At 46.0% G+C, this 15908-nt stretch overlaps 1 protein-coding gene across 5 annotated transcripts in view; it reads right to left on the bottom strand.

The window, feature by feature from the left end:
* LOC147603754 (Metallo-hydrolase/oxidoreductase superfamily protein) overlaps window positions 1-15908 on the bottom strand; it is a 128004-nt gene that overhangs the window by 43876 nt on the left and 68220 nt on the right. For 4 of the 5 annotated variants that reach the window (XM_086795910.1, XM_086795914.1, XM_086795912.1 and 1 more), the window contains exons 5-7: window positions 7210-7265; window positions 6253-6329; window positions 3832-3951 (exon numbers count right to left, since the gene is read on the bottom strand). In XM_086795910.1, the coding sequence (XP_086652036.1) occupies window positions 3832-3951; window positions 6253-6329; window positions 7210-7265 (253 nt within the window). The remainder of the gene's footprint in view (window positions 1-3831; window positions 3952-6252; window positions 6330-7209; window positions 7266-15908) is intronic. The other variant, XM_086795911.1, reaches the window with a different exon arrangement.

The following is a 15908-nucleotide window of genomic DNA, read 5'->3' as shown; positions in this document are numbered from 1 at the left end:
AGCGTGTGGCCCCGCATTCGTCATCATACCAACGGTTCGGGGGCATGGAACCGCAAGGTGGCTTGGCAATAGACCACTGCGTGCAGATGAAAGAAGCAGTGGCAGATGTGTGCAGTATGGTGGTGAGCTGTGCTGTGAGAGTGGATAGGGGGACAGTAGGTTCCACATCCTGGAGTTGCCAGTAGATGTGGTTGGAGTAAACAAGGTCAAGTTCGTGATCAAAAAGGACCTGAGTGTAATGTGAGATGGGGGGTGGTGGTGGAGGGACGGGTGGTGTGCCCCGTACTCGCACATGAAGGGCCCTATCCTTCCTGTGTTTCTCCTCCTCAAGAGTCTCATGTATGATGCTCTGTGGGGGTTTGTGCTTCTTCACCACCTCCACCCAATCTTTCTTAGTGGTCTGCAGTTCTTCCTGCAGCTTATCACTCGCAGCTTTCAACTGCTTGAAGTCAGTCCTTAAACCCTCTTGAATATTCAGTTCCCCTGCCTCCACTGTATGGTCCTTGACCGTAGCCTTTAGGGCTTCCATTTCTGCCCGAAGTTTCCCTATCATTGGGGCAGCCTCTGGCATTCCTGTTTGTTGCAGCTGGGTCTCTTTCAACATCAATCACCTCTTCCTGGAGGTTCACCTTGGCTGCCAGTTCTTCAATCTTGTTGTTCTTTCCCTGTATCTCCTTGCGGAGGCCTTCCAACTGTTTTTCATGTTGGTTCAAAACCCTGTCCAGCACCTTCTTTTGTTCACCCAGTAACTTCTTGGTGTTGTCCTCCACTGTCTTGATGTATGCCTCCAGCTCTTGTAGGTTCATTGTGGCTATTTCCCCTAGTTGCTGCCTTGGGGGCCTGAGCGAGGGTGGGTGGGAAAAGGGAGGCGGACACACAGTACACCACGCAGTGTACTCAAGGGAGGCGATGAGCACAGGAACGCGGGCACAAACGGGCGCAGCACAGCAGCGGCGGAGGGGGGCGCGAAGAGAGAGAGAGAGACCACCAGCGCGCAGCACGAGAAGGGCAGCGCGGGTGGGTGGGTACGAACAAGCGCAGCACAGCAAGGGCGGAGGGGGGCACGAAGAGAGAGAGACCACCAGCAGGCAGCGCGAGCAGGGAGGGGGGCTTGCGCGCGCGCGCGCACACACACACACACACACACACAGAGAGAGAGAGAGAGAGAGAGAGAGAGAGAGAGAGAGAGAGAGAGAGAGAGAGAAATGAAATGAAATGTTATATTAACGTCTTCAAAAGGCCATGATGACATATGAGACCAAAAAGTTACATCATGGTGGATCTAATACAATGTCTGGATAAAAAACCAGAAAATGGAAAAGAAAAATAAAGATGATACTACTGGCACCTAGAAAATGAAACTGGAACTGGAAGGTAAACAGAAACCCTTATAGGGTGTGAATATAGTGAGGGGGGGCTACGCTATAGAGAGTGAAAACGTCAACACATAGCCCAAACGACCTATTGAACACCTCCTGGGTAGCTTGTGTGTAGAGAAACGTTCTACTGAGACTAGCACTGAGCAAAAGGCAGAAGATTATGATGATTTGGCTACCCACACACACACACACACGCACACACATACACACACTTTTTTTTTTTTGTAAAACCAGTTGAAATTGCATTATATCATAAATGTACAAAAGGGTTTGACATCAAGAGGATGTCTGAACCCTAGAACTTAAAAACAGCAGTAAAAAAGTTCTATGCAAGATCAGGGCAGCGCTCAAGAAAAGAGCATATGCCCTATCTATCAGAAACAGTAAAAGAAAAGCTGAACACAAGAAACATCCAAATCTTCCTCATGCACGGCATCATATAAGGACTGCCGCAACGAGGCTCGGAAGAACTCATAAGGGTGCTGAAGGGGTGAATTCAGATATGCATGATTTCGCTGTAGCCAGAGGGTCCATAAGGCCCAGTATCTGATCCAATGGAAGAAAAGAGAATACTGTGACAAAGAAGCTGATAACATGCCAAACATCCAGAAAAACTTGTAGAACCTGTGTGCAGGAAATCTGAGAGATAAAAAATAGGAGATCTTGTCCAGAAGGTCTCTGGAGTATGAACAAGACCACAATAAATGCGGAATACTCTCAGTAGTATGATGACATCTTGGACAAAGAGGAGAGGCAATCCTTCTTTGAGCCAATTTCAGTCCCACTGGAAAAATACCGACAATGCATCTCCAGAGAAAGAGTCTCTGTTTCAATGGCATTTTCAACTTCCATATCAATGTCAGTTTTGCTTTCCACCAAGCTAAAGACTTATCCAGATGCCAAAGAGAATTAGCATGCTGAGCAATCCATGGAGGAGGTAATATCAATCGATAAGCCTGTATAGAAGTCAATAGATGCAAAGGTTGAGAGGATAATCTTGAACTTGAAGACTGAAGATGCCAATCTTGAAGCCTGTCTCTTACATCCAATGTTGGAATCGGAATGAAAGGGTGTAAGAGATCTGCAATAGCTTTCCATATAGATCTATGATGCATCCCAAGATTGTATTGTTGGCATGCTGCCGGAAAAGAAAGAATTTGCCCTCTTGTATCCACTACGTCGTCAATGAACCGGATGCCCAACTTCATAAGATTGTAAGCTCTGATTGGTTGTTGCAACAAAATCTGAAAGAGTATCCATCAATAGGCGAAGCTCCAAAGGACTGTTCTTTGGCATGAAGAATGAATCGTCTGCATAAGCCTGTGCAATGAAAGGCCGTGAACCAGAAATCTGAAGCCCCTCTAACTGTCTAGTATCAACCAGATGATCCATATAAAGAAGCAAAGGATGCGAAGCAATAGCATAGAACAGAGCACTGTACACACATACACACACACACACATACACATACACACATATATATATGTGTGTGGGTAGCCAAATCATCATAATCTTCTGCATTTTTCTCAGTATATATGTGTGTGTGTGTGTGGGGGGGGGGGGGGGTAGCCAAATCATCATAATCTTCTGCATTTTGCTCAGTGCTAGTCAATTTATTTCACTGATGCTGGCCAGGTCCACGACCTGCCATGTGGCAGTGCCACATGACACCTGCACCTGCCCAACGGCCTATCTTCTTTTCAGCACAAGTGAGGTGTGTCACAAAAAGATTTTATTAACATCTACTAAAGAACCAATGGGTCTCTCAGACCAAAGAGTGTTACGTAAGTTCCATGTGTAAGCTGAAGATCATAAATATGGAGATAAAAAGTGCCAAAAGAAAAAGAGACCCATCTACATGAATAGTGTGTCATGTGTCATCCTCCTCTATGACAGTATACATGGAGGCAGTGTCCACTACTTGGGGCAGAGGAAAATGGTGGTTGATGTTGATGACAATGATGATGCTAAGAATGAGCTGAAAAGAGGACTTGCGTTGGAACATTAGAGGGAAATTTTCAAGCTTGGAGGTAAAACTGATCCCGAACAGGATCCCCATTTTGACAGACCTTGCATGAAGCAAAAACAATCACGCTTGTTCAATCATGAAAAAATCTGTCAGGCTTTTTCCACAATCGCGCATCTTACACAAATGTTCCAGCCCACAAAGGAGAAGGCTGCAGAATTCTTACAGCAGTATTGTTGATAACATATGGCATGAAGGTAGACGTATTTGGAGGTAAAGAAAAAGGATGCAAGGATCAAAGGTAGAGCAAGGGGCTTCTGAATGCCTAATAACCATAGCTATGTGGGTTTCGCTCGCTTCATTTGCTTGTAAAACCATCTTCTGTTAGAAAAAGCCCATATATGAAATTCTTGCAGAAATAACATATCAGTGCGTAAGTGACCTTAGGCTCAACATTGACATGAAATTCTCCATGGAAAGACATACTTTGAGACCATGAACAGAAAATGGTTGTTCTGTAATCATGTGGAACTGAAGCTTGGAAACAGCCGCACCAACAGTGACAACAGAAGTATCAACCAAATAGTAGTGGGTCTTTGTCATCACCTACATAAAACAACAAGCAACAAACGCCATTAAACTTTCAGAAGGTTAAAGCTCAGCACACATAACTTTCCAAAAAACTACATATTTATCAACCCGTAAGATGTAAATGATGAAGGCAAAGAAAGCTCTTATCGATCCACCATACAAAATCTTTTTTGGGTAAGAAATCAGCAATAGGTTGGCAAATCGAACCTATGAAAGACAAAACCCCTATGTTCTTTCTTGATAACATCATCTTCTTCTCACTGAAAATTTGTGTTGTGCTCCTCATCTGTCTCTCCTGTTTCCCTCAACAACAGTCAATAATTTCTCATCTTTGTGAAGAAAGCTTTTCTGGTGCAGAAGAGGAACACCTCCCTCAATCTAGCAAACACCCTTTGTCTCACTGGACAGCATGGAAAGATCTTCCCAGCTCAAGATGGGCTGCCACATAGACCGCTCTTTCTGGTAATGCTTTCCACTTTAGGTGTTGTCCTAGCCCCATCTTTGTGCCCCACTACTCATTGTGTAGCTTTAGAGTACTCAAGACCACCATCAGCCCTGCCAAGAGCACTTGGCCCTTTCCATCCCTTTCAGTGGAAGGCAGGTTCCCCCTCTTTGTGAGACCAGGTGGTGTTCCACTCCCAATAATTCGAAGATCTTTAAATCTTGGATATGATATAAATCACCTAGCCTCAAGCTTCAATGCCGCTTGACTGGTCTTCACTAACTATGATCGCAGCCTCCTCAAGGTACATTGCTTCTTCTCGATTGAACTGCCTATGGGGAACTAGTCTATGAGATCTCCACATACTACAAAAGGATTTTTCTTGTGGGGGAATCCAGATTCAGAGGTGCAAGACCACACCGGCCCGGATTTAGGAGTGCATCTGGCCGTTTGCTTCAGGCATCTCTAGAGACCCCTTTTATAGGCAACACACTTTCCTGGGGGAAGTACCCCGAGGAGGATGGCTTGCAGATGGCTCTCTTCCAGCAGTATTCGGAGCTAATTAAAGATGATCTTAAAGCCACCTTCAATGAAATCAGCAGACAAGTATCATGCCAGAGAGCCTGTAAGTGACCATCAAGAGGTTTGACATTGGTGGCCCAGCATCTTTCTAGCAACTCCATATAAGATCCTGCCCAAGTCCATAAGCCATTGCCTTGACACACACTTTTTTTTTAGTAAGTAAAAAACCAGTTTTCTATTACCAAGGAGCAATGCACATGGGGAAGATGTACATACTTCACAGAGAAGTCATCCAATGAAGATAACTAGAAGCAGTGGAAAAAGACCTCAAAATGTTGGATATCTATAGCCTCCAGCTGTTGGCAGTCATGTAGGGACTAGCGATGATTGGCACGAAAGAAAGCATAAGCATTTAGAGAAGGCTGTCGAAACATAATATGGTTCCTAGCCTTTCAAATAGTCCAAAGTGTCCAGTATCTCATCCAGATCATGAAAGTGTCAAATCCAGCCATGCAAGAAGGCAAAACACCAAAAATCCAGAAGAGTTTTCCTCAATTGAAAGATGGAAAATGTCCTTGGAGATTGTGAGTCAATGCCTTCAAACACACACACACACACACACATGCGCGCACTTCATTTAGGATAGGAATATAACATCATCACTTTCATGGAGGCCAGCAGAGGCTTCAGAGCAGCACCTGGCTGTTCTCCTACTAGACTTCAAGAAGGCAGATGACAAAGTGGATTGGACCTCTTGAAAGTTGAAGGTGGGATGTTGCGGATGGGCTTCTCTGAGCTATAGTTTATTGGCACCTCTGCCCTCTTCTCAGCAGCACATAGCCACCTTCTAAGTCGGGCCTTGAGAGAGTAGCATTTCCCTCTATCCTACTTTGTCTGCAAAGGCTGCAAATGGCCCAGTTGTTCCGTACCTATTCTTGTTAACACTTCATGTTAACTAAGTTTAGCAGTTGACAGAAGGAGAGGCACTAAAAGCGAGTAACCAATAGGTTGGCTTGTCATGGGCCAGTGCATCTGTGCATAACTAAGCGCTAATCCCTTGGTGTGATTCTGGATCTGACACGAATGCAGGGGAGCTAAGTTCCAAACTAAAGTAATCAAGCCTCCATCAAGGCATGAACTGACTCTCGATCAAGAACACAGTTTTGCATAACCCAAAAGATGACATATCAACCTTCAAGCAAAAGTTTCTTTGCCCTCGCGTCTTGCTAACAAGGTTTAAGCCAAAGCATTAATCAACACAACCTTGCTAATGCTCTCTTTAAATAAACTAAGCATAATATTTCTTGAGTATGCATATAGCATATGAAGTTTAGAAACTTGCTAGTCCTTACCTTATAGTCTCGTTCAGTCACATAAATGGGAACAACGTCTTGAATGTTATTTGTCCAATCTCGAAGATCATCTAGTCCTGCAAATAAACCAAAAACATTTTGAACATTGTCTCTCATGCAACACAAATGGATCTCTAATGCATTACCTATATTGCACTCTCCCCAAACCCCCTCCCCCAAACAAGGAACTTTATTTAGACTTGAGAATAGGGAACTTCAGAAAAAACAACCGTGACACAATTTTATATGAGTTTAGATTTTGAGTATGCAACAGAGTAATGCCTTTGCCGGTTACATTAACTCTATAAAAGTAGTTGAAGCAACCCAATCAAGTCCAATGTTAAGCCTCTTCCTCTCTCTAGAGCTGTGAGTTTACATGTATTCCTCTACTTGACTGATTTTTTTGCCTATTGAGAACACAAGGATGCTTCTTTATTTGGTTGCATTCTTGACCTGGTATGTCTTTCATTTCTTATGACTAAGTTTTGCAAGGATAGAGAGCTGTTGTTATGCCAGAGCAGCGAGATGGTTGACAACACATGTCCTCTCCACCGTAAATACTGTAACACCATTTACCCAGGCAAACTCACATACTACGTTGCCAGGAACTGCTTATCAGATGTGAGATCTGGCAAATACACATCCATAAAACATAGATAAAATCAGACACCTTACCCCCTACATTGAGCTTATATCAATATCAGTTCCTGAAGCTCATGGCAGGTGGGTCCATGAGATGCTGAGATACTTTTGTTACATTAATTTTAAATTTCTATGGGTCTGATGAGAGCGTTACACACTATTGAGACAACCTACAGGGAAAATTTCCTACTTGGACCTAGCTATTTCTCCCTTCCTACTTTCTTTGTATATTAAATATATTTGAGTAAAATTTCAAAGAGCTGGAAAAAACTGCATTCATTAGCTGTGCAACAGGGTAGGCGAATCACAACATACCACCTATTGCATCAGCATGAGAGTGTGTAAGTATCACAGCCTCCAACTCTCTTATCCTGAAATCGGATAAAAGACTTCATGAGCACATGCAATTTCCAACAGCAGTTTGAATAAATGGGCTACTACAACAAAGTAAGAACACTTACCTTGAAATGCAAGCATAGCCTACGTCATTAATGTAAACTTGATAAAGCATCCTGACAAATTCATCTTCAAACTCCAAACCGTACCAAGACCCTAACCCATAGGCACATGGGACGCAAAATGGGGTCGAGGAACGGGGACAGAAAAGATTGAGAATGGCCATTCCTTGTGACTATAGAGTGACATGGAACAGGAATGGGAACGGGAAGATACTGCCATCCCCAACATTCCCGAGTCTAAAAATGTCCATTCCCTGTGACTATGCCCTAACCCGATTAAAAGTTCCAAGTACAAAAGAGAACCGGTTATACAAGAGACAAATTGCTTTGGTTTGATTTAAAAATGGAAACAACGGACTAGAATTTTCTTTCGAATTTTAGTGACATGCAATATACGAGAGCCTCATGAAAAATCAAGATCTGGAACTTCACTGCATTCAAATCTTCTCTAGGCAGTCTGGTGTGATGGAGTGAAGTGTATTTGATTGTGCCTCTAACTAGCTGGTGGGAATGAGGGCTCTTTCTTGTCTTCTCTTCCCTTAATAACAACCAATCACAACAACTATAAACATAAACAAGTTACCTTGAACAGTTTCTGTGATACCCAGTTTTAATCCTATGCACATGTGACCATTTATCTTCTGATGTACACCAAACTCCATAAATGAGAGACCCAAAGGCGACGAAACACACCCCTTAGACCAACACACTAACATATGATCCCATGTTTCATGCAATCATATCAAGTACAAGGAGAGACAGCCTCAACATGCTTGAATGTGCCCATAAGTTCTCACATATGCTTAACCTAGTGCAATTCATGCATGAGGCCTATATTGAGCATGCATATACATCTGATTACAACATGTTTTGCAAAGATTCATCATCTATTATGCACTCAATGTAGCCTACTTAGTACCTCCTACAATCTCTAGAAGACCTCAACTTAAAAAAGCTCAAGAACTCCTTCAAAATGGCCCCTAGACATGCATGCACACTATGCCAAGTCCCCGTTTTTTCTCATTGAACCTTGTACCTCGCATAAATTACACAGAATTTTCAGGCTGTCATGTGCTCAATATATTCTACTAAATGCCTATGACAAACCTATAAAGGCATTGTACATGATTGAAGAAATACATAAGTCCCATCATTTGTAGTCTTGCAAATACTCTCTCTTCTCTCTCTGTCCTTCTGCACACACAAAAGTCATGGAGATCTTTGAGCCACCATAGCTTAGCATTGTCCCCTTAACCCTAGTTCCACATTTGGTATTGTAGCCATTTATATAGTAGTGATGTGTGGACGTAGGCTAATAATGGGTCTAGATACTTTTTCCCTCTTTATAGGAGGTTTTTTCCCCCAAGAGTATGTACATACTCTTATGAGTGTGTAAGTGACCTTATCATGTCACTTCACTTGTACTTCACTCATTCTCATCAATCTACTTTTGAGTGTTGTATCTCTCCTTGCTTGGTACATCTATGTGTGTGTTGCTACCTTGATCTCCGCTCCAACTGAAATCAGATGAAGTTCTCTTGGCCCTCACCCTCTTGTCATCTTCTCTTCGACCTACTCTTTTGATTGCCTCAGATTGAGCTATCCTTTTAGGTGGAGAAGGTATACCCTACATTGTGTTGTTCACTACGTTAATTGATTTTTTGCACATTTCGGGACCATTTCAAGGCTCGTTCGCATGCTATAAGGTTTCCGCAGACGTCCCTAAGGAGTAGAAGTTTGAATTGCTTTTGTTCGATTTTGGGTTTATTGCACTGCAGCAGCAGCATTTGGTGTGTAGACACGGCTATTGTCATCTTCGACATCACATCTTCGAGCTCATCTTCAACAGCTTTAACAACATCATCAACATTATCATCGATTTCTGCATTCCTGATAAGTATCATTTCCACACTCTACACTTTGCAATATTTCATGCAGTTTGCAAGTTTCCTTCATCATTGGTGATCGACTGGGCATTGGCAATACTTGCACGTAGTTGTGATATTTGCATTCTGTGTCAAAGACTAGTTATTTGCAAGCTAAAATAGCATGCAATGATGATTTCTTTTGAGGATAAGCTTGACGGGACCAACTACTGATTGTGGTTCTATACAATGCACCATGCAATAATATGATCATCATCAGGGCCTATGAGTAGCATGTCATCAATTTATAACATGATGACCAAGAAAACATCCTTAGTCCCCTTAATATAGAGGGTACTGTCAGTTGGACTGTTGTAGAAACCTTGTGCAACCAAGTATGCATGTATCTTTTCATACCATGCTTTGGGAGCCTCCTTAAGACCATATAAAGCTTTCTTCAATCTACATACTTTTGATTCTTGAATTTTCTAAACAAAACCACGAGGCTGAGATACATAGACCTCCTCATGCAAATCTCCATTCAAGAAAGGAGTTTTGATATCCAACTGACGTACATTCCAACATTATGTGTTGCAAATGCAATAATAGTCTGCATGGTAGTCATAGACATGTGGGTGCAAAGGTTTCACCATAGTCAATGCCTTTGTCTTGTGCATAACCCTTTGCAGAGCAAGCCTAGCTTTGTATCGCCAAACCGCTTTGGAGTGTTGTTATTGGCACTGAGGCATGCCCCGTTTTGCCAACACAGCAACATAGTACAGGTACGCATGGTGATACGAGTTCTAGTGTAACTATGGCATCTACCTCTGCACCTCCCACAATGAAACAAGCCACGTGAGATGGAAGGGATGTACAATCACATGCATTAGTGGCACTTTTAGTGAAAAAGACCATTATTCCTCATGTTAGCTAATGTAAAACTACGAAGCATGCTTGGGATGCACTTGCTACACTTTATTAGGTGTGTAACGAGGCACAACTAGCATATTTACGGAAGCACTTAGAGTCTACATATATGAGTGAGGGAGATTTAATGGATAAATTGCTCACAAGGATTAAAGATCTCAGGGAGCAGCTTGGATGTATTGATGAGGCCTATCCGGACAGTTCTTTGGTGTCTACTGTTCTCACAGCTCTACCAGATCCATACCAAGGTTTTGCATCTACACTGCGGCTCATGATGAAGGGTAACCCCAATGCCCTTAGTTTGATGAGTTGGGTGCAGTGCTCTTACAAGAAGAGCAATCTTGGCAAAACCAAACTAGTATGCGTGTGGAAGATCAAGCATTTGTTGCCAATCAAAAAGGTAAAGGCAAAGACTTTTCTTAGGGTGGCTATAAGCCAAAGACAACATCAACCCAGTCTTTTTGAAAGGATGCCGAGAAGGGGGTGATAAGCCTAAGACGAAAGGCAAATGCAGCTATTGTCAGAAGCCAAGCCATTATATCAATTAATGCATAAAACGGCTAAAGACGGAGAAGAAGAAAGAGTGAGGCATAGCCATTCACGAATCTGAGCTATGAGCCCCCCTTACCTACGCCCTACTCTATTCCCTTCGCACTGCGCCTCTCTCTCCCCCCTCCCAACTGTCACCCCTTCCTGCTCACCTCCGTGATTCCACCTTCCCCCTCCTACCTGTCGTCCAACCCCTGCCTCTCTCTCCTCCTCCTCCCGTGCACGGCCCTTTCCGCGTCCTGGCCGCATTCCCCCCTTCGCCTCTTGCACTCATATTTGGACGTCTCTCTCAGCTTTCAACCTCTGCTCCTCTCTCCCTCACAACTTTGTCCCTCCAACAGGCCCCTCCTCCTCGGCACCTTCTCCTTCGCTTGAGCCTTCCCCTTACCTTCCTGCTCCTTGTGACCCCCCTTGCTTTCTTCCCTTCAACGCTTCCTCAATGCAAGGTTTAGCTTTCGGACATTCTTCTTTTTCGGCAAGTTTTCGCCTCTTCTGATCTTCAAACCCCAAGGAGGCCTCTATGGCAGCCGCTCTCTCACCCCGACTAAGGCCATCGTCCCGTGCCTATGTTTTTCAAAAGTGGACTTACAGCTCCTCACTTCGATAATTGTAGCTTTGGAAGCTTCCACCCTGGTTTGCAAGATTTCTGGTAGCCGCCCGCGATGCGGGAACAGCTTAGGGACCTATTACACGCAAGCTTGTTGGGCATGCCTGGAAAGATCTCTAATATTCATCCCTTGGCACGTGGCTAATACCAGGTTGATTTGGATTTGCCTACAGCTTCAGAAGGAGTCATGCAGCTAAGCCCTGTCACATTGCATACAGCCCAAGCCTCCATTGCGAGGTGACAGCACGGCTTAAACCCAGCATCGGACCCTTTCGCTAGCATCTCAGGCTTGCCCGTGACAGTCTGCTTTCCTAGTCTCAGGAAGGAATACTTTCCCCTCCTCCTGTTGATTGGAGGTGCCATCGAGAGGGTGACAGAATACCCCCCCACTGCTGATTCAATTCTTGCTCAGACAGTCAGGATTCCATCCCTTCGTATCTGCATTGCCTCTCCGGAGTCAATACCTCATGCCATATTTCTTCCTAGCCTTTTGGGGGACCCTATTTTGCAGAGAGTTGAGTACTCTGGCCTCGTAGGCCAATGTTTCATTTTATTGACAGATGGGACACCTCGCTAGAACTTGTCCTCATCAATAGTCCAAGAGGATGGCACCAATGGTCCCCCCCCACCCCCCCGCCCCCCCCGCCCGGCCGAACTCACATCCTCCTCAGGGGGATGGGAGGGACACGTGTCCCGAGATACCTGACTACCAAGACCCGACCTCGGGTGTGATCGACCCAGGAAAGTGGCAGACCGTTGACCCGAGGCAGAACCACCGACCGACTTCCACAGTAGAGCAGCGTCGCCAGAGCAGGCGTGCCAAGCTAGCAAGATTCAAGAGCATATGGTTGTGTCAAAGAACCGTTACGAGCACTTATCTCAACAGCCCCTCGATGTTGAACCCCCCCCCCCCCCCCCCCCCCCCCCCCCCGACCTTTGAGGAACCTGCCCCCGGCCCCCTTTTTATGGAGACCGTTACCTCGTCAGGAACCCCCCCCCCCCCAACCCAGTTTCCCAAGAGACTTTTTGACCCTACAGCCTAGCCCCCCTTCTCAACCCTTGCCCATCCCCCCTCCCTTTCCCCCTTCTTCACTGTCACCTGCTCAGACTCTCCTCCTCTCAAGCCCCTCTGCTCTCGTTGTTTCAAACCCCCCCCCCCCCCTTTTTTCCACCTCTCTAGAGCACTCTCCCTGCCCCCCGCACCTGAGAGATCAGACAAGGGAGATGGTGTCCTCCAACCTAGAGGTGCTACTTTTTGTATTTCTTCATGTTTCAGTGGCAATACCCCTGCCCCCCTCCTACACATATATGCATTGTGACAAGTGGAGTCCAAAATATGCATACTCCAGGGCTTGAATAGAGTGGCTCCACATGGAGGCCAGGATTCGTGCCCATCTGGCACCCCCATACCCACACCACATCCCCCCCCCCCCCCCCCCCCCAAGGATCGACAATGATTACTCTCCATAGAAACCCACGCCCAAGACTCTTCAAGTAGAGGCCAGTGCAGACACTTCCACTTCCCACCGATCTTGGTTATGCGGATTCTCTCCTGGAACATCTAGGGTTTGGGGGGCCCACAGTGCTTTCAGAGGCGTGTTGTCCTTAGAGGAGCTCCACAAAGCAGCACTTGGTGGACCCATTGACATTTTGTTCATTCAGGAGCACCGTCTTTCAGAGGGATGTACCCGCCGCTGCGGGAAGACCTTGCAGGGCAGAAGCCACACCTTCTGGTCCCATTCTTTTGGGCCCTTCGAGACAGTGTAGAGTATGCATTTCCGTCGTTAAGCAGCTACTACTACCAGTACTGGTCGACTCTGGCATCATTGTTATTGGACATGCCCAGTGGGCGACCATCAGGATTGGAGAGGGCTGTGTGGGCTTCCTAATTGTATATACGCCGAATGCCACAGCCGATAGGGTCACCTTCTGGTGTACAGTTCATCACTCCCTACCACATGCGGATTTCTTGTGTATGGGAGGGGATTTCAACATGCTAGCGTCGGCAGATGACAAACTCGGAGGTGGCATGGCTACAGTATCTGGTACAAAGAACTCGGCTTGGGAGGAGCTGATTTTGGCTCTCAAGGGACAGGACTCTTGGCATCTTCCAGGGTTTGGATGCAGCCCTGGGAGTCTTGAGTTTTTCTAGATCCGAGTACTGGCCCTAACCTCTCCAGATTAGATCGGTTCTTTGTAGATGAGTGGGCTTGTGGTCGTGGTGGCATGATTGGTATTTTGGCAGGCACTGCTTTCTTCGATCACGCACCGGTTATTCTCTCCGTGGAGGACCCCTCGAGGCAAGACAAACATTTGAGTATCTGGATTCTAGATAGCCTCATCCAGGACTCTAAGATTTGCAACAAGATTGAGGGGCTTCAGGAGGGCCTGGATTTTCACTCAGGAGGAGCCGCAGTCGCCTTGGCTGCAGGCCTTGCAGAGATTAGCAGGATATTACAAGAGGCAGCGCAAAGCAAATTGGCTAGCTTCCGGCAACAAGAGAGGAGCATTCATAGGGCCTTCGCTTTTCTACAGCGGCTCAGGAGAGTACACTAGATAGCCTGAGGATTGAGAGTTGGCTTGTTGCCGAGCTCATATCCATAGAGAAGTGGACGCAGGCTAGAGACAAGGTCACTGGGAAGTTCTTTGAGATTGCAAGGCCACATCGGCCGAGAGATGGTATCCGCAAGTTGCGAGGCCAAGATGGATCCATTGTTAGAGACTAACCCCCCCCCCCCCCCCCCCCCCCCCGTGAGAGCCATTGCTACAGATTTCTTCAACTCTCTTCTCACGAATGTGACCCCATATCCTCACAAGTGCTGGATGCGCATGAGCGATTCTGGCAGCATACAAGAGAGGTGGTCCCTCATGCTCTCCGGACCTTTCTCCTAACCCCCTTCACATCTGAGGAGCTGGCGGAGGCTTTGACGGCACTACCTAGGGGAAAATGCTCGGGTGAGGATGGGCTTCCAATCTCCTTATTTCTCCGACACTGGGATCTCATGAAAGGCGGCCTCAAAGCAGCCTTCAATGAGATAATGGTTACAAAAGCCATGCCAGAGAGGTTGTCTAAGGGATTGATCCACTTGATTCCCAAGGAAGGTGGCAACAAATTGGAGATTCCGCAGTGGAGACCCATCACCCTCCTTCTAGCCAAGGCCATCAGTTACGAGACTACAGCCATTTCTTCCTGACTTGATTCATGGTACACAAAGCAGCTTTGTTCATGATCGGAGCATCTTGGACAACATCTTCACCTTCTGGGACGCAACCACTTCGGCCAAGCTACACCAGCAGGATCTCGTTGTCCTCCTCTTGGATTTTGAGAAAGCCTATGACGGAGTTGATTGGGGCTTTTTGGCAGGAACGATGTGCAAGATGGGTTTTCCAAAGTAGTGGATCCGAGGTGTTTCGGGACTCTACACGGCTTCACACAGGCGGGTTCTTGTTCAGGGAGCTAGAGGCGACAGATTCCCGTTCTTTTGCTCGGTCCGCAAGGCTTCCCTCTAGCACCTTATCTCTTCCTGTTTGTCGCAGGCCATGAGAAGTTTCCACTCCACACAAAGGATAGGGCTTCAGGGACTAAGTCTTCCCATCCGCGCGAGGAGGAGCTACTTCATTCAGCATCATTGTCTTTGGGATTGCCCGAAGGCTCAACAAGTTTGGCAAAGGATCCTAAGCATTTTCACTATGGATAGGGTCCCGCCCGTATTGTTATGTGGGACACAGTTGCTTGAGCCACTAAGGCCATGGTTGTCACGTCATATGAGGAGGAAGGTGGGGGACTAGCCCTTGGGGTCTCTCACCTTCACATTTCTACAGTGCCAGTCCCAGCTCCATCCCACAAGTCACTAGTCACCAGGTTCTCGCCAGAGATGGGAGATTTGCAGCAGTATAGCTGCATGGCACATATGGAGAGCTCGATGCAGCGAAGCCACGAAGCATCAGGCTCGATATCATTCATACCCTCCGTGGTTAGTGGGGGCAGCTTCAAGGTTGCTCAAACCACATGCGAAAGCGCCGAGAGGCCTTCCTCAAGATCTGGCATCATGGCCCCTTTCTCATCACTGACAGCAGTGGCAAGCCCACTCAACATTATAGACCACCTGTATGGTTGTTTCACCCTCCCCCCATTGTATGAGATAGCCTTCTCCTCCTAGAGCAACCTGCTGGAGGAGCATCTTCCCCTTTTATGCATCTTGGCTCTCGTTTTCCACTTGAGGACAAGTTTGTATGTAGCCATTTTGGCTGTTTTCTCCGTAACTAATAGAAGGATCTTTTTCCCGGGAGGGAAAAAAAGAACAAGTCATGCATGGTTGTGTTGATGCATAAGCACCGAGTGCTAAAAAGGAGTCTATGAACAATGCACAGGATGATTGGGCATTCATTGTACATTGCAATTATAATCCCTCTATCCATGATGTATGCATGTCAGTGAAAGCTCAGCATGTCTCGTACTTTGATAGTGGTGCTAGAAAGCATACTACTTCTCAGCGTGATTTATTTTCCTCCCTTGAGTCTGCTCCTCAAGGACGCCCAGTCACATGTGCAAATAACTCCTAATATCAAATGAAAGGAGTTAGTAAGGTTGTGCTCATTGCTGCAAAT

This window comes from Cibotium barometz, chromosome 63 (assembly GCF_041138505.1).
Source record: "Cibotium barometz isolate CiBa-2024 chromosome 63, ASM4113850v1, whole genome shotgun sequence".
NCBI lineage: Eukaryota > Viridiplantae > Streptophyta > Polypodiopsida > Cyatheales > Cibotiaceae > Cibotium > Cibotium barometz.
Note: the sequence above shows the minus strand (reverse complement) of the source record. Positions and strands in the feature narration are given on the sequence as shown.